A 25,070-nucleotide genomic window follows, 5' to 3' on the forward strand; every position below is an offset into this window, starting at 1 on the left:
CCTCGGCCGGCCCATGTACCCGATACCGTGTGACGTCCAGAGGGTACAAAATGCGACCACCATTCTTTTATCCGCCTCCCCAACAAACGAACATGGAGGAATCTGCGGGATATAGGCAGGGGGGGTAGGGGTATTCGTTCGATGACTGTCTATGATATTACGATCTTATTTTACAATCAATTCTTGTGATTGTGATCTCAAACGTTTTGATAAATAAGTAGCTTTCATAATTTTAAAGTCCCATGGATTAATTGTTTGGTTTCAGGCTAGTTTTAGCTTATTTCGTCAATTGTTCATTTTGTAGGTTATGTTTGTTTGTTGGGGCACATTTCGACTTTCGAGATATCGAACCACCATGATAAGAGATAAGAACGTGTTAGGTTAGATTATAAAATTAGAGCTAGCTAGGTTTAGGTTTAAATTTTGATTCAATCTCTGTGCACTTATTTAAGTTTCCATGTCACCTATACATTGCTGGAAGGTGTAATTTTCCGAACATCGTTTCCTCTAATATGCTTGCTTATTGATGAGAAGTTTCAAATTGTCCATCGGAAAAGGCGATCATACATCATGCAAGCCCTGAACATCCTCAGATCCGGAGTAGTATCCCGAAGGTTTGTAATTTTACCCCAAATTTTTCCATTCTCAGTCAGTCCTTTGATGCTTTGAATGCGTTTGCCGTCTGGTTTTCAGCGAACGCAAGGGTTTGCGTCAGCTGTAATGCCACTAGACGCGGCAGCTACACACGGTCCTTTGCCCAATGGCTCAGTGCTAGCCGTTCGTTTCATTGATAACCAGGACATAGTGAGACATCACTTTCTCTGTGTTAGTAGCTCCAGCTGCTAAGAACTGGCTGTCTAAGTGGAACGCGTTTAGCAAAAAGGAACCAGCGCAATCACAGTGTTGTAAGAATGTTGCTTCTTTACAATTATCTATAAACCTCTCAGAACAGCAAATATATTTTGCTTCCCACCAAAAAATTGTTAATTTTACTGTCAGGAAAATAATCTTGTAAATGTTGGTAATTTACCTGTATTGGAAATTTTTATAAGGACAGAAGAAGTCGCACGATTTTGAAAACACTGGAATGGCGCTGATTCCTTTTTGATGAATGCGATCCAAGTCTCAGTGCCAAGTGTTTGGTTCAAATCCTGCACTCAGGAATGGCCAATACTCATTAGATTTAGCCTGATTTTTAACATTTCTTTCAGTGCCTTCTAAAATCGATGTTACATGGCATAGACAGGGCTATGTCTTGTCTTTCTTGCTGACAGAGGCAGAAATAGATTAAACGATCAGGCTGCTAGGGTCTTCACGGGGTTGATCTCTGGGTGGTGGGGGTGGAATCGAGAATTTTTGAAAGATCTTCTCTACTGGAGAGAACTAGGCTTATTAAGTGAGGCCATGGATGATGGAAGACAATAGAAGTATTAGTACCTTGAACCTCCTAATGAAAGGGGCTTGAGTAAATACATTACAGGTGTGAGGGTTATGCTGATCGCAATCAAGTACGCTCTTGAGAGCCTTTTACCAACTGTGAAAGCTCTTCAGGGAGCCGATCATGAGTCTACAGACCCTTAAAACATAGTTAATATTGAATTTAAATAGATTTTCTCTGCATCTGCATGGAGTCGGTCCAACCCCTGTCTGTCCACTGAGGAGGCGTAATCTCAGCGATGTTAACCGTCAGTCAGGAGGGGTATATCCTCCTTGACCGAGCAAGATATGCCTCTAATTATTCAAATGGTTCACCTAAATCTCAGGGTGAAGCTCCTCTTTGGAAATTTATCTTCAGAAACTGTATTTTTATATGCAAGTGTTCTTTTTGGTAAAATGATGACACATATGGACGGACAAAGTACAAAACCATGTATTTCCGTTTGCGATGAAATAGATTTCCTGTCATACTTTATTTTCCCTTTGGAAAACTAGTCAAAGTACCTAATTTCTTGAAAACTTCCTTTATTTTTCACCTCTATTAGCAGAATTTTACAGACAACTTTCAAGCTGAAATTGGCTTGTCTCTCTTCAAAAAAAGGAAATAGGAGTGTAAATTTTGAAACATCACAATGGGGGTACACGGCTTCACTTCTTGGACATCAATACACATCCAACCCAATTATAGTGTCCCATTTTCTAATGCTCATGATTTATATTATTTTCATTTCAGTTATTCTTTTCTGGAAGCCTCCAGGGCGTGCTGGGATAATGATGTCTTCCGCAGCTTCTCACGAATTAACTCAGTTCTAATGTATAATGAATATAACTGGCAGAGACTCTATAAAGAACCCCGTCCGTATAAAAGGCCTAGAACACCAACCAGAGATTACATGCCTAGGGCAAATGAGCAAAAACGTTTGGTTACACATGGTTGGTTGGTGCGCATGATGACTCCATCTGGACGAAGGACCATCATGAGGCGGATTTTAAAAGGCAAACATGTCCTATCTCACTGAACTTATTCATAACTAGTGATGCCCTCTTATAATATTTAGTTTTTGTATGTGTATACTTGTATTATGATTAAATGTTTTAACAAAAATTTTTGCTTTTTCAGTATAATTCTTTCTTACCCCATACATTTCTTAAACAAACAGATGGTCTTTCAGCAAAAAAATATCTCTTATCTGCTTCTAGAGAGGAGAGGAATACCATTTAAAAATTTCCTGCAGTTAAATTTGTTCAATTGGGTACTTAAAATGTGATAAAGTCAGGCAAAAACATGAGTTCAAAAAGAAAAAACGTTGTTGAAGTTTGTTATCGTCGTCAGCCTACATATCGATTCAGTCTTCATGCTGTGATTAAATATAATATTATTTATAAGTTGCATTAATTTTAATGCCAATTATGGCTACATATTTGGACCAAGTGTTTTTAAGAATATTTAAAGGCATTTAGAATAGAGAACTGATGATCAATATTTTCCATTGAATCTTTCAAACAATTTCGAGTTTTCACTCCATAGACCTTTTTGCCTGGCTCTATCACAGACAAAGGGGTAAGAGACTTGGTCGCTCAATTGTATTGGGGCTTCCAAAAATTTCACTTGACCATTATGTCATCAGTAACAATTGCTAATGGACCCTGAACACTCTTTATGGAAATGTGTGCCCTGTTTGATTTCCAATTTTTTTATTGCATTAAATTCATCGATGGATGCTGACCCAAAGTCATCATTGCACTTACTTTCTTCGAGCCATCCTTCTGACATATCCCGCAATTGAAAGTTTTGATTATTTCAAGGACAGGACAGCTGAAATCACAACGCAGCGAGTTTCTGTCTGGTAAAACATGGCACAAAACATAGCACACAGCCCCATAAGGAGTGTGGAAGGTCCTTTTCCGAAGGCAGTTGAAAAATTTCCCATAAATAAGTAATTTCATAAACATGTCAATTGACTGCCAGATAGAAAGAAACTGATTTGGATAGTGAGAAGAAAAGGTGTGTGGAATCAGAAATAAGATTGTTGCTCGGCTGCTGGTCAGTTTTTCTGCTTTATGTCATTTACACAAACCCTTACAACCCAAACTGTACTCGATCTGCTAAAATGAGGGATCTCTTTCACTTTTTTTTGCAAAAACGGTTACTCGTGGAATGTTGGCACAATGATGACTTTTGGTCAGCATCCATAAACAAGTTTAATGCCATAAAAACTGGAAATCAAACATGGCACACAGTCCCATATGGAGTGAGGGGCGTCCTTTTGCGAAGGCAGTTGAAAAATTTCCCATAAATAAGTAATTTTATAAACATGTTTTTGCCCACTGAAGAAAGAGGAAATTCAACAAAACACTAAGGAAAAAGGAACAAATAAAACTCTGCAATGTAGCAATGCAATTAAACTCTTCTGCCCCTCATCTCTTATAAGTTCTAATCCTAAAACTCTTTTAATATGATCAATTGTGATTGAAGTGTTGGGTGTAGAAAGAACACTTCTCTGTTACAGGTTGCAGAATCTTTACTGGTAATTAATTTTATGAAGCACTACCTTCAGGTTGAATTTCATGCAATGTTTCGTTTAGAGCTGTAGAATAATAAAGAAAGATTCGTAAAAGTTTCAATGAATCACATACATTTGCTCTGTGGCCAAAATGATCGGAATATTGGTACAGATTCCGGGACACCGCAATCGGGAAGTGCCTTTTCTGCACCAAGTGCTAAGGATTATCTCGGTATCTAATAAAAGTGAAGTTATGATAAAAAATTGTGCTGATTTCTGGGAATGAGAGGTACAGCACTGAATATTTGATTATGATGAGAGGATTGAGAAAAAAACAAACTACAATATAAAATAGAATATCTGGTTCTAAAATTACTGAAAGGGGGAGAAATAATTAGATGATGCTCCTTGGAGCCAAAATAGCGCAGAGTTTAGATTTAGCAACAAAAACCTATTTCCAACACAAATAATATAACTGATTAAGTTTCTATGGTAATGATCATTAAAAAAAACTGAGGGAATATAAAAAGAATGCCACCATATAAAACTTAATACTAACATCTGATCATGAATAAGAGGGAATAACCTTGATCTGGTGCCAAAAATAAAGCTGATGGAATTGATACAAAGCCAAAAAGGAAATCTGCAAATTCATTGGTTTGACCGTTCTCATTTGAAAGTAGCTACCAGTAGAAGTGCCATCTGCCTGAACTTCATATTACATAGCTCAGCGGGAGGATCAGTTATGTTAATAGAATCACCACTGATTTTGCATTAAACCATGAAGTACCTAAGTTCCTCCTAAGACAGGTGAAATTCGAAACAACTGTTAAATTAAACAAAAATTCAGGTACACAAGTGCGGACATGATGCTATCACACGGACAGCAGTGACCGCAGTCATCATGGCTACATTTAAAGCCCGGGATAGACAATCAAATTTCCGAACCTATTCCGATCAAAGTAGCATCAAAGTGTCGGGAGTCATCAGTCTTGAACTCATTAATTTGCTTCATTTTAAAATGAAAACTTGGCAGAAATGTTTCCTGTGGCAGAAAATGATGAATGGTGGCACTCCATTCTGATCTTACTTTTAACAAATAAGTGCGACCCGTCAAAATTTGATGGTAGATGGTGACCATCAGTCATCAGCATGTCTACTTTGATCGGAATTGGTTCGAAATTTGATCGTCCATCCAGGGCTTCACAAAAGAAAATTTCTCCGAGTAGCTTTACTTTTTTCAATAGATAACCAAGCTAAATGGTACCTAGAAATTTAGTCAAGCACAGTCCTTGTATTGCTCCGGGAGTTTCAAGGTTTGATGCTGCCAAGTTTTTGGTTAGAAACAAAAATGATACGCTAGGAAATTTTCTGAAGAACAAAATGTAGAGAAGCTGGTTTCAATCAGAGCTGTCCATGTGTTATTGCTAGATCTCAAGCAGATTGACCACCACTGCTGATACTTTGCCACTGCTTAAATTAATTGCACGCTTTTTCCTGCTGGCTTTTACAAAATGGCACACAGGATAAAATAAACTTTATCTTGCTAGCCAAAAATGTTAAAACAAAGATATTAATTTACTTAATATGCTTCATCATGGCACATTTTACAACTTATTATAGAAGCAATTGATGTGGAGAAACTAATACTCCGCAAGAGACTAATTTACACAATTTGGCGAGATTAAAGAGCACAGATAAAAATTGAAATAAATTCGCTAATTACTGTACAGAAATAACAGTATTTCAATATTGCCAAAATGCTTCAATTCTCATCATACAGGGGCGTAGCATCACCCAGCCGATCGAGGACTTGCTACAGTCCTGAGGGTTGATCTGCCTGAGTGAGGGGTTGCAATGGTTGGAGAGCCTGAGTGTCCACCCAGAGATTTGTACATACATATGAATGGACATCAAACTCGACAATATACTCGAATTTTGTATTAATGACCCCTGCGGCGGCCATTTTGGGCGCCAGGGTCCTTTTTGAACTTGACAACATCGAAAATCGAATTCTACACGTAAAAACGAAGAGAATGATGTATCATTCAAACTTTGATACATTAGCTGCACACAGGAGTCTTTTTTTGTACATTTGCAACCACACTAGTGCTCCTGTGCACTCTCTGATATCTAATTGTTTCTCATGTCTATCTACTCTGAGGAGGTCTGGCAAATTTCAATTTTCTAATTTTTGTAATTAACATCAATTTATGATTGCTAATGCATACTCAACAGGGAGAAATATGAAATTAGATAAGGGAGGTGTCACCGACTGGTGAAAAAGACGTTTGTAGGAGCAAAAACAGCTTGCAGAAACCACTTGAGGCTCTATTAAAATTCATGGCCGCATCAATATTATGAATACTTTTGTATGTATGTCTTGCAAGTGTAGTTAAATTTCCACTCAAATACTATTCAGCATGACAGAGTTATCTACATAAATGCTGCAGAAAATGGTTCAATCTACCCAATACCACCATTTAGGCTACTCAATGCTCAATTTTCAATTATGCCTGTGGCCGTAAATGTAGAAATACTCAAGATCCAGGCTCTATATGAATAAATTTAGGCAAAATTCATCCGCCAAATAGATGGACTCTCTAAAGAAAAAGTTAAATGTAGACGTGTCCTGTTTACTGAATTCCATCCATTGCACTTTGAATGCCACCCATTAAAAATTTTAATGGGGGTCCTTTAATAGACCATTAGCCAAATATTTCGAATTTTCAAATAATCTGCTTTAGTAGTATTTTTCTCTTTGTTGCCAGCAACCAGGCTAACCAAGAAAGAGATGAAAAGGATAGAGAAATAAGCTGATTATTTCTGTTTTTTATTTAACATAAGTAACTCACTTTGTTGGGATGCGCCAACATGGCTGCAGCTGCATAAGCCACTGGAGTCTGCGGATAGTGAGGGGTATGCATAAGACCCATTGGGAATGGTACCCTTTACATGTCTACACTCTGTCTGAAACATAAAAAAGGGGGAAATATCATCATTAAAGAAACATAACAGTTGCTATTTTCGTATTCTCTTCCTGCTCATCATGATGTCTATAATAATTACCGAGTTACTTAGAAAAGGCTGATCGCACAAGTCTTCAATTGGTATTGAGATTTTGAGGTGGTGTTGGAGAAGATGAAAAGGGTTTTAGAACGACTAGATATCTGGTTGAAAAATAATTGTACCGAATTCTTTTTGTGAGGGCCCAAGCCCCAAAATCCAAAATTCGAGAAAAGCGGAGAAAACTGTGCTATTCGGCATGCACTCAATCTTTTGAGTCCAAAACCGATATTCAGAATGCTTATTTAGGTAATTTGAGAATGTAGTTTGAGCCTAGGGTGCGTTTAATAAACTCAACATCAACCTAAAATGAACAGGAGATATGTAATGAACGGTGAACATGATGTCACCATCTCTGGCCCTTGTCTTATTCATGTTGCTCTCGTTTATTCTCATTAATGTTACATACAGGAAATCGATTTTTCCTTTATTTTTCAAATAAAACAGATCTTATTTCACCGACAGATATTGTTGACTCTCATTTACATTGCCTGAAAAGAAAAACAAACAAGAGAGCAAAAAATTGGGAGAAAGCTTACTCAGCATATTTGGTGTGTGAGGCTGGAATGGTGTGCTTTTCATGTTTACAGATCTCAGAGTGCTTCGTGTTTCTGGAATAGCATCTCTGAAATGTTCCTTGAACCAACGGAACAAGCTACTTATGCTGTCAAATATTTGTCCTCTATAACGATATCCTTTCGCTGTCACTGTTACATACTCATGTTTGCATCGAGTTTGTGGCAGATACGATAATAAGAATTTTCCAGGGTAGTCCTGAAAGAAAAAATGGTGATGAAGTCGTTAGATTTTGATGGGTGGTGAGAATTTGAGACTTTTGGGCATTTCGATGGTTCTCAGTAACTGGAACTTTGAATAGACTGAGAGACTTTTTAATAAAGGGGTTTAAGAGCATAAGAATCTTAAATTGGACGTATTTCTGTCAAACGGAACTAAGCGCCAATTTGAGTTCCTTTTGAGGGATTTAGAATGCCGAATAGCGCGTTCTGTCAAACAGAACTAAGCACCATGGAAAAGCATTGCGAGTATAGGACAGAATGAGCCCGACCAGTGGCGTGGCGTGAATTGCGATATATCGATTTTTATGCCATTTAAACCTATGGAAAAGAATCGATTATTAAGGTGTTCGCTGCGAACACCCTGTTTATCGATCCTTTTCCATAGGTTTAAATGGCATAACAATCGATATATCGCAATTCACGCCACACCACTGAGCCCGACGCCCGGTTCCACCGCTAATCCAAGGCCCCCTTTACCTTTCTTTCCCTATGATGCTTAGTTCCGTTTGACAGAAATACGTCCAATTGTAACCTTGGGAAGTGTTGGTGTAAAGTACGTACTACTTATGAGGATTTCAGATTTTCAGACGATTCTCATTCTCTTTGACTCTTCAAACAAAGGGATCAATTAATCTTATCTCTCCCAGCCTCAATCTAGCAAAGATCATCTGATAATTATCTCCCCCTATGTAAATATATGTGAATCTACTGCATGTTGACAGAATTGTATGTAATAACTTTCCAAAAAAGAGAAAAGGAAGGTAGATAGACAGAAAAGTTTGAAAAAATAGTATCTTTCAAAAAATAAGACATTCATCTTGTGTCACAATCACATTTGAAAAGAAAGAACTCAAACATATTTCCCTGTAAATGAACTAAATTTAAACGAAGAAGGATTAGGATGGAAACGTTTTAATCTTTCCTTCAGAATTGTACTGTTGAGCTCCAAATTTCAGAAAACAAAGACATCAATATTGTTGACGTCTGTCCTCCTGTCTGGATGTCTCTTCCTCCAAACAGATAACAACACTACACATCAAACAATATCAAACAGTAATAAAATCAACTTTGAGAGGCTGTTGTATACAATACTGAAACTGGATTGAGTGAGTTTAATGGCAAAACAACTGAGCTAATATAGAGCTTGCATAAGTCAGATTGTTGAAATTGGGAGAAACTGATGAAAATTATGAAGAAATCTGCCATGCAATAAAAAGTCCAGAAGGGAGGTGTTTGGAGTTGTACTTTAAAGGGAGAGGGGGAGAGGTGAAAACCAGACATAGTGAGATACGTATTTCTGGATGGCCAATGAAGACACATCAATATTCTTACCTTGCTCACAGAGATTATGTAGTGGATTTTGGATGGATTTTGCTTTCTTTCTTCCTTAATTATTTCTTCAGCTTTATCTTTCAAACCTCCATCTGTGTTTCGGTAATACCTAAATGAAAAAATATCCCGGCAGTATGCAGCCATGGGGTTAATATGTAGTGCAATGATTTCATCAATGTCCTCAAACTCCTCATTATCAATCAGCAATGTTGGCCCAAGTGAAAAAGCATTTCCTTTGTCCACTTCTTTGACGGCAATATGTTGACAAATACCATCAGCGACCTTCCACGTTACTGAGAGATTGTTAGCTCCCTGACTGGATGGCCGAACAATAACTTCACCGGGCTCCATTGAGGCCATGAGAGCTTCTGCTTCTATATAGGAAATGTGGTGGAAGGAGGGATGGAATATGACTCGTTTGATATGAGTCTGCCGCTTCTTTTGTTGCATGGCATCATCTTCAGTCTTCTTATCTTTCATTCCCGCTCCTAGGTCATAGAGAGGGTCTTTGGGGGGTCTCCACTTACGATTCTTGTCAAGCAAGTCTGAGAATTTGGAGGTGGCATCTATTGAAAACCTTTCCACATCGATTTTTATTATCCGACATTGGATTACTTGATTTCGCTGCACCCTCTCTTCAGGATCCGTGACACACTTGTCTGATAGATTTTTAATATGAATAAAGCCGGAGACGCCGTTGTCTAGCCTGATTTTGACTCCAGTTGCAGATCCAGGACAGCCTTTGGAAGTACTGAAATGATACCATACTTCTGACAATTCTGGGAAATCATTTTTGAAGCAAAGAGGACATTGCCACAAGCCTGTTTCTTCATTTCGAATAGGGTTGGCTTTGTCAAGCTGTTCAGGCGTTGCCTGCTTTCTTGAGATTCCTGAAACGACTGCTGAAATCATTTTTCCAATATAGAATGTTTCTGGGGTCTCTTTGGTCAACATATTAAATAACTCCTCTGGATTTGGTGACCGATAAGGAGTACGCAGATCCTTATAACGATGGTTCAACTCAGCACGGATGTCATACAGAGTATTACTCATGTTGCCAAAACCTTGTCGCTCCAACTCCTCAGCAAATGCGTCTAAGTCCAAGTCTTTTAACCTTTCTGGTGCTTCAAGAACTTCTTCTAAGGCAAAAGCTGGATTTGCATGATTATCTTCGTACTTCAGGGCATCTGCTGCCATTTTTTGGGCCCATTCATACCTTTCTGGATGAATTCGAGAACCATCCAAAACTTCTACATACGGATCTGTACTATCACCAAGCGAAGTGATATCGATTTTGATGAAACCTGCACAATTGGTGAATACTTTAGGACCCATATGACAAGAGGTGACCAGTTGAGTTCGGTTTTCTAGTTGTTGGTTTGTTTGTTTTAGTAATTTTAACAATGCTGCAGCTTTCCTGGGCCCCAACCCACAAACAAATTGAACTAGATTGCTGGCGTAAACTTGCTGCACAGTTTCATTGATGTCCACACCTACTTCGTTGGTTCGATTCACAAACTCGATGGTCAAGGCATCCAAGAGCTCTTCTTTGCTTAGCTGGTCTTGTAATGCGTGATATCGAAGGCATAGAATTTCATCATCTGATGTACATAATTGAGAGAATTCTATGAGGGGATCTTGCAGGCGCCTGGCAAGAGAAACAGCTTGCCGTAGTAGGAGAGGATATTCTCGAAAATCACTAATTCCTTTATTTGAATTGGCATAGATCTTTGATAATTCATTGTCAACAATTTCAACAGGGATCATTGGAAACTGCTCATCCTCTACTAGATTTGCGATGATCTCTTTTACATCTGCAACAATCATGAGAGCTTCTCGAGACTCGCCACCCACACAAATAGCATGCGGTTTTTTTGTAGAAATGAACTCTCGTAAGGCACGAAGGTCTGCCTCTTTGAGAGCTTTGTCATCCACTCTGAAAGAATGCTTACGTTTCAACACGTATGGAAGCCTTATATGCTTAATAACTTCACCTTCTGGGGAGATCACACAGCCAAATGCTGCTTGGGAGAGATCTGGCTCATAGGCTATACTCATGATTCGGAGTCCTTTGCTCGTGTCCCACTCCTCATCGTCTCCATCAAAATCGACGGAGAACGGAGCAACCTGCAAACATAAAAATTAATTCCTTTAAACAAAACTTAAACTCAAGATTGTATTTGGGACAGATTTTACTCAATAATTTTGAAAAGGCAAGAAAAATTCATTATCCTGAGCTATATATGTAAAATGCAAAATTTCTTCAATTTAATTTTGGATAATAATTCTATTGCTGAAAAGAAATATACATATGGTAGTTGGAAAACCAGTTGCATGGCGTGCTAAGCAATATATCTATAGATCTGTCATTCAAACCTATGGAAAAGGATCAATAGACAGGGTGTTCGCAGCGAACACTTTAACAATCGATTTTTTACCATAGCTTCAAATGGAGAAATATCAATAATCGATCATTCACGCCACGCCACTGTGGAAAGCATCAAATCTACCAACATTTTATTGTAGTTGTCCATAATTTGATGTGGGTATGGTGACTAACAGTAAAATAATAGAAAAGTCAGAGAATTGTGTTTTTGTTTCTTATGTTACTGATAATATGTTCATGATTTGCCTTGATATCAAAATTAGCACAGATCTTAAGAATTTTATTTTGCAGTCTTGCAAACGAAAGTATTTAGATTCCATTGATTTTGCAAGAAGGAATCATGGAAAACTTCACTGCTTGGCAAAACTGCCTGCTTAGGTGTAAAAATAAAAATCATCATGACTTGGAGACTTCATGTCTACATTTTAGCAATCTTCCTTTCACTACTTAAAATAAATCTAACTTTTGGACTATTAATGCTAATACAGAGTTTCCGTGATTACTCCATTTTTAAATTCTCTGACTTCTGTTGTTTTACCCTGATTCCAAAATTTCCAAATTAAGTGACATTCACTAACTTTGTCTGGCCTTCAACCAAGACCTCCACTAAGATTTTTTCTTTTGATTACGCTGACTTTTGCTGAACCATATACAAGATCTCTACTTCTACAAATTCAAATTAAGGGAGAAGGTGCTCGGAAGTTGTCTGCTTCCTCTCAAATGGCAAAAGCTGAAGTTGCTGAGCCAATGCACTTCCCAAGAAATTCCCCGACTTTCCCAGGTTGTAATAAATTCTTTACCTTTTCAGGTTTACAAGACTGCCGGAAACTCTACATGTATTTGAAAACTCTCAGCCGATTTAAGTATCTTCTGTTCATCTTCTAGACTCTTTTATTTTTGATTTATATTGAAAATTAGGGGTAAACAACAGTCAAAAATCTAAAGTAAATAAACTATAAAAATTACCTTCAGCCAATTGAAGAGTTTATCACAGCAATTTTTCAGTACAGATTCTTTCGATTCATCTAATAAGATTGTGCGAAGCTCTTTGCAAAGATTGGGGAATAGAATTTTGGAGAGTGCTATTTCAACAGCCTCCAACCTGAGCTTGTTCCATTCTTGGACATGTTTACTGCACTCATTACGATAGAAGAGTTGCTTCACCTCCTCCACATAGGATGAATTGTGGGTGATACCTGGAAAAACAATGTTCACAGTATGTACGCACTGCTTTGAAATTGTAAATGACCTCTCTTGAAAATTCAATCTTACTTTGAGTACACAAAAAACTCCATTAGTGATCACTTCCAAACAGAGGACATTCTCCCATGAAAAAATATCAGGCAGCATTTGGTGAAAGGAAACCAAATGACATGTTTAAACAATGAAAAATAAGTTATCGGCGATTTTGAGCTCTTCTAAAAGCAAATTTTTTTCAGTAAAATCTTTAAAGTCTGCAAAAATGTTGAATAAAAATGAGCAATAATTAAATTTAAAGTTTGAGGATTCATGGAGGAGTGAGCATTGCGTATTTTATGAATGGTCCCTGACACTTTGGATTCATCTTCAGTACTGCAAAGTATTCTGCATCTTAACATGTTTTATACAGTGGAAATAGCTGCATTGGCTATAGACAGCTGAAGCAATGCAAATTCATGTTCTCTCAGGACCCATTCCAAGATATTTGTGTGAGTATCTTTTTTTCATGATTGGACTATCGACATATGGGTATTCTTGTTGGAGCGGATACACCAACTTTATTGACAATGATGAGCAGTACAAGTTTCCTTCTTTGGAGTCAATAAATGTTTATGAACACAAAGACATCAAAATGTTGGTAAGAATTTCCATCAAGATTATTCAGAATTTTTGATGTTTAAACACTTACATGACTAACAAGCAAACTCTTTAAATGGAGAAACTTTCTCAAGTCCGATAGATGTCTGTTCCTCAAGCACTAGATAACACCCAGATTTTCAAACATGGATTCAAAAATTAACAACCTCCCTTACAAAAGTGCTTGCGTTTCTACAGATGTCATTACCAGGAAGGCATGGCACTAATGGCTGGCACAGATTGACGCCAAAGTCAGCAAGCAAAATTAGCACTTACAATCTGTCCGAATCGAAAAAACCCAGAAATTGAAGCAAAGAAGTCGGCTTGACAAACAGCTTGCACAGCTATCTCTTTGGTGCCACACATTGTGCGTTGACAGGGCTTTACCTTAATGGGTAATATGTTCAACATGAAAAACTATTGTAATCATTCTATAAGTTTTGCGAATAATCCTATTTCTCCTTTTTAAATTTGTGATAATTTTTTTTTAATGATACTTTTGAAAAACGAAAAAACTTACATACCTTCAATATGTTCGTTTATTATTATGTTCACAAGCTTGTCTTGCTCTGCAATTTGAAGTTTCATAAACTGCTCTCCCCATAAATCCCTGACTGGTTTTCCCTTAAAGTATTTCATGGCATAGCAGCTGTGGTTTTCGTCAATCTCTTTCATTCCTTTTTTTGTTGGTCTCACATCGATTTTTGCCCGCTCAAAAAAGGTTTCTCGCACGCAGCTTTTGACTAGTGGCTCTTTGGCAATCTGCATGGCTAGCATATATTTGGCTGCTAGCACTACGTCTTCAGGAGACGTGAACCGACTGAAAAAGAAGGTGGAAACGTTTCAGCAAAGTACCAAGTAAAAAAAAAGACAAAAACAGACTGAAAAAGTCACACATTATGAAGCATCAACAAAGTTTAATTACTTTATTAATTATTTTCCGCAAAGTTATTAAAGGGAATGTATTGATTGGGACCTTGTCCTACACATGGAAAATCTGCTTTTTAAGTCTAAGAATGGAGCTTGGAAATTTTATTGGGTCTATCAGCCATACCTAAGCTAGCTTGTTTAGTAAATCTTTCTTATTATAAGTAGAGAGGGGACAGTTTTAATTTTGCAATTAAGGCTGCTAAATTGCTGAATTAGGGTAAAAAGGCCCATAGACTTGAAAATCTTGTGACTTAGAGCTTTAAAATTCATTTTAATTTTGCTTCTAGGTGAAAATGATCAGGCCTACTGGAGGGTACTAGTTCTGATCATTTGTAACAATTTAATTGGTTCTGACAAGGGAAATCCAGGCAACCAGCTTCCATAGGAATGTACTGTATCCACAGAATCTCTTGTTCCATTCAGCTTCATATTGTCAATTTTATGTCGACTATCAACTTTTAGATAATCTCTATTGTCATTTAAAGCTTTTCTGGATTCAGCCACCCCTACAATAGGTGTCACTTCAACTTTATTTCTGCGTGCAAGATATTCCAAAAATACTATTTAAATTCGAATGATATGAACTTTGATAATTTTCCAACACTTTTTGCACACTTGCTCTCTAAAAGGTACATAATGAACCACAGGACATAAATAATTAGTTGAACACAAAACATTGGACCTACCTCATGGTGTCTAGTTTTCTTGGCAAAGCTCATTCCCTGATTTTCCCTGATTTTTTGGAGCCCATTCCCTGATTTTTCCTGATTTTCAGGAGCTCATTCCCTGATGAGAAACCAAAGTTTTCTCCCATTTTCCCAGGATTTTCTTGGGGAAAAAAATATAATTTTCCAGAGTTTCAAATATGAATATCGATTTTAATTAATCTTACAGTCATTTTTTTGGCGCACATTCAAAATTTTAATTCAAAGAAGTTCTTGATGTTGATATTATCTGGTCAATGGAAGCTTCTACATTATTTTGATAATTTGAAGCTTTAAATGCGGCACTCAAGAAGTTAAAAAAAGCGGCTCGGGTGCAATAACATTGCGCGATAATTGCCGAAGGCTGACGGACTAGCCGAATAGCGCTCGGTCAGATTAGACCGCCAAATTTGAGAATGAAATGATCCTTCGGTGGTTGGAGAAGAGATTCCTGGTTTCTGGAACAAATTACCTGATTTTCCTGGTAAATTTTCATTCCCTGATGAATCCCAGTTTTTAAAAAACTAGACACCATGACCTACCTAGAAGTGTATTCTTTTGCTAGCACCAAAGGTCCAACAGGCTCTTGTTTGACTTCATTCCGTTGATACTTATCTCGCAGGTTCTCAGCGAACTGTTCTGGCAATAATCCAAACCTTTTCACGAAACCACCTGAAAATTGAAAAGAAAAAGTTTCATGTATAGTGACAACTTTAGTAAGGTTTTCACTATGTGTGCTTAAATTGGCTGAGGAAAAATCAGCTCTTTCTCAGTAGTTTCCCAATACATTCAGCATCTCCTCAACAGAAAAATTCATTACTTGTTCAGTACCATCATGTGACAAAATTCATCCGCCAAACGCGACAAAAATGACACAAGTGGCTGCACTATCCTGATCTGACAGGCAAATACCGCACTATGAGAATTAATATGCAAGGGATCGCAGACTTCCCAGGCTGTCTTAAAAGATTTGCATGGCCTCAAGCAAAAACTTCTGGACCTTTTTGCAGGATTTCCATACTTTTTCAGTCCCTCCGGACCACCCTCAAAAAATCAGTGCTATTTTCGAACTATTGAGACCAGTAAACACCCTGGGTTTTCCTATTCATTCTGGTTCTTCTTCATATATTATTTCAATAAAAAACAAATAAACAATACCAAGCTCCTTTAAAATGGATAGTGAATAGGAATGTAAATACAGTGGAAACTTGATTAATCAGCTTATCGATAAGTCGGAAATTCAGATTTTTTCACTGGTCCCGTCAATTTCTCTGTATCAACAGTGTACTGCGTTTCGAGGTAAATTGAAATCTCCATTTTGGTCTGAGTAGGAAATTTGGCACGGTTTTATCATTCAGTTTTTTGATGCTTTGAGTCAAACAAAAATGCAAACAACATTTAACAAACATGAGACAGTCTGACTTTTTTTTACAAATAAAAAAAAGTTTGGCTTTAGCTCACCAGAATTTCAGTTGGCAATTTGGGCTTCTGCCGCCAAGAGAGCCTTTAGCTCAGAAAAGAGTGCTTTGAATACAGTCTGATTATTACCCTAGCGATATGCTTCAGTCATTGCATCTACGTATGCTTGGGAGGAAATTTCACCAATTTGAGGTTTGAGCCAACAGAATCCAGTATGCAATGGCACATAGTGTCTAGCCAATTGAAGGCATAAGCAATTTGCGATCCATAAGATTAAATGAGTTGCCAAACGCAAGGTCCATCCCACCTAGCAAGTCATGGTAATCCTGCTGCCTAACCTTGAGCCGCACAGTTTGCTCTTGAGCAAAACTTTGCTGTGATGGATTGATTACCTTTGGTGCTAATACTGATCTCCAAGCAATGAATATTTCAATAGTTGGCACAGTCTAGATTGATCTTTGGGTCCGGCTGATGACGAGCGCGCACATGCCATGCCATTGCACGCCACAATCTGCGTGTTCAGATCTTTACTCGTTAAAGTCTGAGAACACAAAATCTGGCACACAATGGCTCGGCTTGAAACAGAAATTAGCCAGAAGATGACGTAACTTCATTCAAGTCGGAATAATCCACCCATTCTGACTTGGTTCGATTTATCGAGATTTTACTCTAACATGAATAGGACTGAACTAACCAATTCCAGCTTTGCGACAAAGACTATAAGGACTTCGCCGAACAGCTGGTTTGACCACCTCTGGTTCCTCATCTTTTTCTTCTGATTGGGTTTCTGGCTCTGCTTCATCATCAGTTACCTCAACCTCTACTTCGTTTCCATCATCATCCATCACCATCTTCTTCTTTTTCGGTCTATCTTGCTGTTTTTGCTTTGCAGCCTCTTTCTTCTTCTGTCTTTCTTTTTCTAGCATTAGGGGAATTATATTTGAGTAATAAAGCAAGAAATGTGAGTGTACATCCTTCAATTCCTCTGTGGTTTGAACTGCTTTCAGCCGATCTACGTCCTCATCTGAGATCAGCCGTACATTCTCTGGAATAGGGGCATCGAGGCTTCCTTTCATTAATTCTTGCGACTGAAATTCTTGCATATTCTCAAAATGTTTCTGCAGAGCACTTTTTCGAGCCTTCAGTTGACACCACTTAGCATCGAACTTGTATACTCGCCACAAGTCATTTATCGTCAGTTCTGGTTGCACATGTTCTTTCCGGTAGAGGGCAATAAAGGGGACTTCAAAGTGCTGATTTCTAATAAAATCAAGAGCTTTCTTGATCTTTCCGATTGTCTGTGGCCCTTTTCTGGATTTGTATCGCGGATCAACTCCACCAGGGTTCTCCTGCAAAGTTAAAATTGAAGTAAAGCTAAGATTCAATTCAAGGACAGAATTTATGCAAACTTTCATTATTTAAAAATAAATGTATTTACAAGTTAAGCCCTTTCTCCTTGTTGCAAGTGGGAGCTGAAAATGACATGAAAGTGGGGTCATCGGTGCAGTGTTGAGTGTTGATGCTCGAACTCACTCTCAAGCGTGTTTACACGGAGTTTTGCAGGATAAATCGATCGATCTGACCAATGAACAAGCTCCGTTTTGTTTACATGTTTACTTCGATCAAAACACCGGGTGCAAGGAGTGATAAGAGTTTCCTTGATAATTATTAAATAGTGATTTTTTTTTGTGGAAATGGATGAATTTGTGCCAATGATGTTCCTCTTCTTGCTCCTTGCTGCTCTGCTTCTGGCTCAGTGGGAGCCAAAAGTGCATTTTGGTACGACATCTGAGAAGAGATGCAGGGTTTGGGATTCAAGGTACTGCGGCTGTTGGTCGCATAACAATTTGACAGGCCTTACCATTGACAGAATTGGCAGCAGGCCGCAAAATTCGGATTATTTGCAATCTGGGTACGTGGATTTCATCCATGGCAAAAATTGTACACTAGTCACAAACTATTTACAAATTCTCTTTTACACGACACACTCCCGCGTATTTACTCTATGTGGCTATAAATGGGGATGTGATTGCTGTTGATCCCCGAAGTCACAGGTGATCAACAATCAACTTTCAGTTCATTTTCAGCTCCCACTTGTGACATTAAGAAAGGGCTTTAGTGCCATGCTAAGCTAGTGGACTCAACAACAAGGTGTTCTTATGTTGTGTTCTCAAGAGACTGACTCCGGCAAACTGATGTCAGTTGACAAACATTTTTTCATCTCAAGTTTCAGAGTTCATTTCGTGACAAAGTTTGCTCCTTTTATCATGAATGTTTTCTTTGAGCTATACTCACTCACCAATGGTTGCTGAAAAGGTTGCAGATTTGTTATGGAAACGTTGCCACAACGTGGTTTTTGGCTTCATTCATAAGAAATGTTGTAGCCACATTTCTGCAACCTGGCAAATATTGCCATTGCCTGCAAATAGGATTATGTATAAATACGTTGGTAGGAAACATATTCAATGCTTACCAAAGAGAATTTGTCTGGCTCTCAGCTGAGGCTATTTTTGATACTGAAAGGAAGTTTAAGCAATCTACACACAAGCTCTAAGGGGATGTAATTTTACTGTAGATCAGAATAATTGGATGAAAAAATAAATTCTATGTCCTGATTAATAAAGAGTAATGAGATTCACTTGCAAACACTCCTAGTGAAAAAAAAACTTTTGAAGGAGAGCGAGTGTTACCTGCGTAGATATTGTTGGTTTACAGAATGCTTGTTTGTAGATCCATTCCGCCTCATGATCCAGCTCATCAGAGCCCTCCCACACAGAGAAGATAGGAAACTCACGTAGTTGCATTCTTTCAGGAATATCTGTGTTTCCGACCTCATTATCAAAGTCAGTGAAATGCCCTCGTTTCAGCTCAATTGGCTCATACAACTCAAAGATGGACTTGCGCGTCGCTTTGCGAGCTGTTTTCTTGCGTGTTTTTCGAGGTCTGTCCACATCCTCACCAGCCTCTTCATCTATATACTCATCATCTTCCTCCTCCTCTTCCTCTTCTTCTTCATCGTATTCATCGCCATATCTGTCAAACTCGTCGAAGTCGAAATCCACCCCGAATATGTCTTGGGCTTCTTGGAGGGCAGCATCTGCAAGAATTGGCTTCTTCTTTTGACAACTGGCTATTGGGCGACCTTCATCTTCCACGATGAAATCATCTGCATCTAAGTAGTCTCCCTCACCATCTTCTTCTTCCCCTCGTTCTGATCCACGTTCTTCTTCCTTTAGAGGACAATTCATTAGTTGTGTCCTTACAAATAAAATACATCAATAAAGAGAAATTAGTCTTCAAACCTTGTAGGGCGGGGGGGAGGGGGCTCTAAACCTTTCCAAAAAATTTGTGGGGGTGCGAACATTTTTAAGATTTGTTGCTGGAAAATCAGAATCTTAGAAATGAATGGCAAGCTGTGATGTTATTCTTAATTGGTCTCTGTTAATGGAAAAATCAACATAAGATACTATAATATTGAAAGTTGGGAGGTTTAATAAAAACTTTCCGTCCAGCTGTGGAAAAATGGCAAGGTAAGTATGACAATGTTTGTCATTGGTTTTTAGATTGTTGTTCAAGGTAAAATTCATGGCTAACCTGGGAACAAATTCTGTTCATTGATATACGATGACAGTGATTGATCTAGTAAATTTTTTTTTAAAAAACTCATTCAATGGAGCATCATCATAGAATAAGATTTTGAGCACGCATCGCAAGAAAACAATTTGTGTGGGTTCTGATACCAAGTATACTGCAGAAACCTTTTATCAACACAGTTGCTCGATCCAAAGAAGTTGGAGCTGGCGTCAAGCAAGTTGATACTTATTTATTTTGACAATGTTCTGACTTCACCAGGCGCCACACTCCAAGTACACCTATAGATGAGGCTTTGTTGCCTAAAAGCTTAGAGTTTTAGCCGAATAAGTTCATAAAGAGTCAAATGTAACCTGCTGCAAATTCTTGAAGCAGCAATAGTGCACCATGCCCATAAACACAAAAAATCATTTTGGACCTTAAAAAAATTGTTGACTGCTCCTATAATTTTACGGTGAAGTTGGAACACTGCCTTTAAACAGGTGTGTATAATTGACCATATTACACATTCTAGATTATGCAGTATCAAATTTGGTATTGACAAAGCAAGTCTCTCCCACCTTCATTACATCTTTTAAAAATAAATAAAAATTGAGTTGCTATCAGAGTATAATTCATAAACAGTATTCCACGCCTAAATGAATTAAAATAAAACTGCATTAAGTGCACGAATTTATAACTCAATGAACTTAATCAATATAGTAATGAATTTTAGTGGTATATGATAGTCTGATGGTTACACAAAGGTGGCGGTGGCCTTCGATGCGACGGTTGCCATTAACCAAAATAAGTGAGAGACTGCAAATTCACTTGACACCAGCTCTACACGAGAAAAGCCTTAAGTGCAGAAAGGGCGCTTTTCAGTCTCAGCAGAGTCTTAGAATTTCTGCTGACATTTCATTCATTAAGATCAAAGCAACTGTATGTAATGCATTGAAACTTATATTGAATATTCTTTCTTATTTTACAATGCTCTAGCCCAAAAATTTCAGAAAATTCACCGAACGGTTCACTCTCTAAAATGTAAATTAACAGTAAAGATTCTGAAACTCTGCAACCAAGAAGTTCCTTTTGTGCACCCAACGCCTCAATTGCACACAAGAATAAGCCAACTCTTCAAAAGCACATTATTCTTTTAGAGCCAATTTGTTTGGATTTAGTCTCACAAAATTTGACTGTTCTTGGGAAAAGGAGCTTTAGTTCACGATAAATCAAAATTGAGTTGTCAGTAGCGGAGCATAGAAGAGTGGTTTAAGAAAATTTTGGGACAAAAAACGCCAAAAATGGACAAATCAAACCTGAGTTATATTCGTTTGAAGTTTGCAGTTCTAGAGCACAGTCTTGAGAAACTGTTATTTAAAATCGTATTTTGTCATAAACAGGGCAAAAAATCACGAGAGTATAAAGCAGCTTCACACTGTGAATTGATACAAAAAATGAAATAAAATGCTCGCAACTAATTCCTCGGGACACCGGAGCATTTTCCGTACAAACCTCAAAATCTGGGCACAAATATAGATAGCTGTGGTTCACTGCAAGTTCCGAAACCTAACCTCTAGATTCACTAAGATTCCTAGATCCGCTAGATTCCTAACCTGTGGTAAGGAATGAGATGTATTGTTTTTGTTCAGATTAACTGAATTTGACCGTGATACTAAAAACAAGAGACTTTCTTTGAGAACCTTAGCACTTAATCCCTTTCGAAATATGTCGGAAATCTTAAGAACTTTTTCCTAAACTTTATTCATACTATTTATCCAATCTCAGTACTTAAAGCACAAATTGCACACAGCCAAGAGCCTGCAAGTATCCTTTTATACTCTGTAAAACAACAGAGGCAAGAGCAAAATGAAGCTCCAAGTATCATACCCATTCTGAGTTGTAGAGGTCTTCACCATCCTTTTCTTCATCTCCTTGGCCTTTTTCATCTCCTGACTCGTCACCTTCTATTCGACGCAATCTCTTGAAACGATTGAAACGTTTCTGGAAAACGATAAATTAAGTTTACAGAAGAAAAATAAAACCTTAACCTCATACTGTCAAAGCTGGTTTTGCACAATACAAGATTAATTCTCAGCGATATTCCTTTCTGTGTCCAGGATGTAAAATAGTTTACAGCTGTTGCCTTATTAAAAAGGATCAAAATTTTTCATTGTACACAGGTGTGCAGATGGTTATTTGCCTATACATTCCTTGAGGTTGCCCTCACATTGCTGTCCTCATAAGACTTGCACGTTTCACTATTTCCTACACAGTTTCCTTCACAGAAAGCTATGAGCTTAGCAGGTTTATACATTATTTTTTTTACTACTTCAAGTAACCCACAATGGCTAATCCTGCGCCTCAGCCCCGTCCCCCCTTTGCCCCTAGCAACTAGTCCCAGGCAACCATTGTTTGAGACCATCACACTCGGGTCGCCTAGCCGGGAATCAAACCCGGGACCTCCCGATCATAGAGCTGGCGCTATAACCACTACACCATAGGAGGCCGACAATATGCCTTCTGCCCTCACATTTTTCCCCCTTCTCCAGATCCCTTCACATTTTTTAACCCCTTTTCAGATGCTTTCACATTTGCTCCTTGATCAGTCTACATTGTGTCATCTCAATCGAGCATTTTTGGCACCCCTGATTGTACAAGTGAGTTTCTGGGATTTCTCTCAAGTTTGCTTCAAGTAGTTTGGATTACAAGACACCAAACTTTAAAAACCTATTGATTCAAAAATGGTTTCATATTTTTTGCAACTTAGTAGATAACTTGGCTTTAAATTCAGATATACATATGTTCATTACATTCTGGAGGGAATTTTGTGATTTTTAGATTAGCTTTTTTTTAATAAATTATTTAATTTTTCTCCTTCTTTTACTTACCATTGAAGATTACACACAGTGGAATCAGTAAGTACTTAAGCAGAAGATTATTCCTGATTGCATAAGTCTGTTACCAAGTAATAACATTCACAAAACTCACCTTCCTGGATATTTTGTGTCCAAGATTTTCTTCCAGTAGATCATAGTCATCATCTTCCAAACGGTCATCATAGTCATCTTCTTGATCTGACCTCTTACGCTTTTTCAATCCAGATCCATCTGATTCTTCACCATTACTCTCACAAAGCCTTTCCTCTGCCTCCGAATCAATGAAATCAGCCATCTCTAGAAAAAAAAAAAATAAAACATCGTAGAGTGAGCAATCACCAGAATTAAATAATTTGGCTGCTTAAAAATTATCGATTAGAGTTCCACGGTCATAAATTGCAACTGGGACAAGGAGCAATTAAATGTCTCTTCCTACATAATCCCAATTCTAAAATGCAGGCTGTGAAGTAAGAAACTCAACTTTTTTATAAACTGAGATTCAACTTAGTTTATTACTGCAGCAATTTTTTTTTTTTTTTTTTTTTTTTTTTTTTAGAAAAAAAAATCCATGTTAGCTATGATTTCAGAGTTTCTTAGCTGTAACATTGATTCTGACATCAGACATTGGATCATTAGAGTTTATAGTGCAACTAAAGCATACTCCTGCCGTAAACATTGGCTAACTCCGAGTGAGACATTCAGCAGGCCTTTCGCTATTTGTTCAGCATGTACTTTAAAAAAGGATGCTGTAGGATAAGCAAAGAATGCTTAATCTCACAAGCTGAAAATTACAGCAAACAAAAGGTAAGGAAATCATGAGTTCGTCACCTTCCAGGCAAAGTATCACAAGCGCCATGCGACGTTTAAAAATTTCCGCCACCATTTTATTTCTTTACTGAGAAATTGTTGGTTGAATCTGTTTGGAAATTTCACTAAATTTTATCAGCAGCACAAAGAAAATTCAGTGAAATTTTCGGACAGCTTCGTTGAACAATTTCTCTGTAAAAAAATAAAATGGCAGCGAAATTTTTAAACGTCGCATGGCGCTTGTGATACTTTGCCTGGAAGGTGACGAGTTGTGAAGCAATTTTCAAACTGATGACCAATTTTTCTCTTAATTGTAAAAAAAGTGGGAAGGATCGAACATAAGGCTGAGAGATTGTGCATTTAGTAATGCAGGGTGCACATAGTTTTTTGCCTTCACATATTTTAAGGCTGCCTTCAAATTGCAGACCATTTCAGACTGGGCACTTCACTATTCTCTTTGTATAAGACATGAAGTTCACAATTTCCTTTCATAAAGCTATTGCACTTCGCAGTTTTCCTCTGAGATGATAATGCGTTTGTTAGTTTCATTCACAAAAAGTAGCGCTGCCCTCATATTATTTACCCCTTTCCAGATGCAATTGCATTCAATGTGATGACCTGTAGCCTTAGAAAAAGGTAAGAGAAAGCCATTCTTACTTCCTTCCGTCTATAGCAGAAAACGTGGCAAATTAAGTGAAATTATGCTACAGGATTATGGTGACGCAACTTCAAATTAACATCATCCTATTTCCACCGCACTTGGGTTCCAAAATGCTCCGTTGGGTCATTGTCTGTCTCAGTTCCCGGGTACATGTTCAAGGAGAACTGGAATGGTCAGAGGTTTGGAACTGCAAAAGCCATACGAGTAAAAAATGACCTTCACTAGATAGAACTATAACATTCATGAAACCTTGGGCCACTTGTTATCAGCCTTGTAAAATGCCAGACTGACCTAGGGAGAAGATGCCTCCATGCCGATTTCCGATCCAAGTCTGACCGTTTTCGTGCACCCTTCAAGTTGGGGAGAACAAAAGCTATTGAAAGTTGAGAACACTGAGGGTGAAAAAAATTATCAAAAATAAAAGCTGAGAGCAGAGGCTACAAGTTTATACTGAAGAAAAACTCAATTTTCTTACCCCAAGCTGGACATTGCCGGTGTAGCCTTCCTTATTATTCTGATTCTATCAGAGTCAGATAAGTCAGATCAGAAGAGGAGCACATGTCATTCAGATTCAGAACATAAACAAAAATGGACGATGAAAACAAACCGCCACGATTACCTACTCTGGAACACTAAAATTCTCATTCCTGATAAATAGCGAATGCGGGCGGGGATTTTTCTACAAAGGCTCAGAAGTTTGGAAATATGCATGATATTCTATATCATTTAAAAGTAGATTTTT

The 25,070-nt window shown here is 37.9% G+C and overlaps 2 protein-coding genes across 4 annotated transcripts; one reads left to right on the forward strand and one right to left on the reverse strand.

The window, feature by feature from the left end:
* Positions 1–344: 344 nt before the first annotated feature.
* mRpL34 (mitochondrial ribosomal protein L34) lies at positions 345–2,540 on the forward strand. Its single transcript, XM_019051965.2, has 2 exons — positions 345–614; positions 2,171–2,540. The coding sequence occupies exons 1-2, from the start codon at positions 571–573 to the stop codon at positions 2,454–2,456; spliced, it is 330 nt and encodes a 109-aa protein (XP_018907510.2). The 5' UTR covers positions 345–570; the 3' UTR covers positions 2,457–2,540.
* A 1,405-nt stretch (positions 2,541–3,945) lies between these two features.
* Positions 3,946–24,941, reverse strand: LOC109037359 (transcription elongation factor SPT6). Of its 3 annotated transcripts, none has more exons than XR_002009473.2 (12): positions 24,804–24,941; positions 22,973–23,157; positions 21,872–21,985; positions 19,102–19,641; positions 17,106–17,760; positions 15,535–15,664; positions 13,883–14,178; positions 12,489–12,718; positions 9,137–11,263; positions 7,547–7,781; positions 6,797–6,911; positions 3,946–4,742 (listed from the first exon to the last, which is right to left on the reverse strand). XR_002009473.2 is itself a non-coding variant. In XM_019051961.2 (12 exons), the coding sequence occupies exons 2-12, from the start codon at positions 23,153–23,155 to the stop codon at positions 4,732–4,734; spliced, it is 4,632 nt and encodes a 1,543-aa protein (XP_018907506.2). In that variant the 5' UTR covers positions 23,156–23,157; positions 24,804–24,941; the 3' UTR covers positions 3,946–4,731. The 3 variants fall into 3 exon arrangements, 2 of the variants coding, with proteins under 2 accessions (XP_018907506.2, XP_072156586.1); XM_019051961.2 differs by having other exon boundaries at positions 6,797–6,907; XM_072300485.1 differs by lacking the exon at positions 24,804–24,941 and having other exon boundaries at positions 6,797–6,907; positions 19,102–19,669; positions 22,973–23,114.
* Between the last annotated feature and the right edge of the window lie 129 nt (positions 24,942–25,070).

The sequence above is a fragment of the Bemisia tabaci genome, chromosome 5 (genome assembly GCF_918797505.1).
Source record: "Bemisia tabaci chromosome 5, PGI_BMITA_v3".
NCBI classification, from domain to species: Eukaryota; Metazoa; Arthropoda; class Insecta; order Hemiptera; family Aleyrodidae; genus Bemisia; species Bemisia tabaci.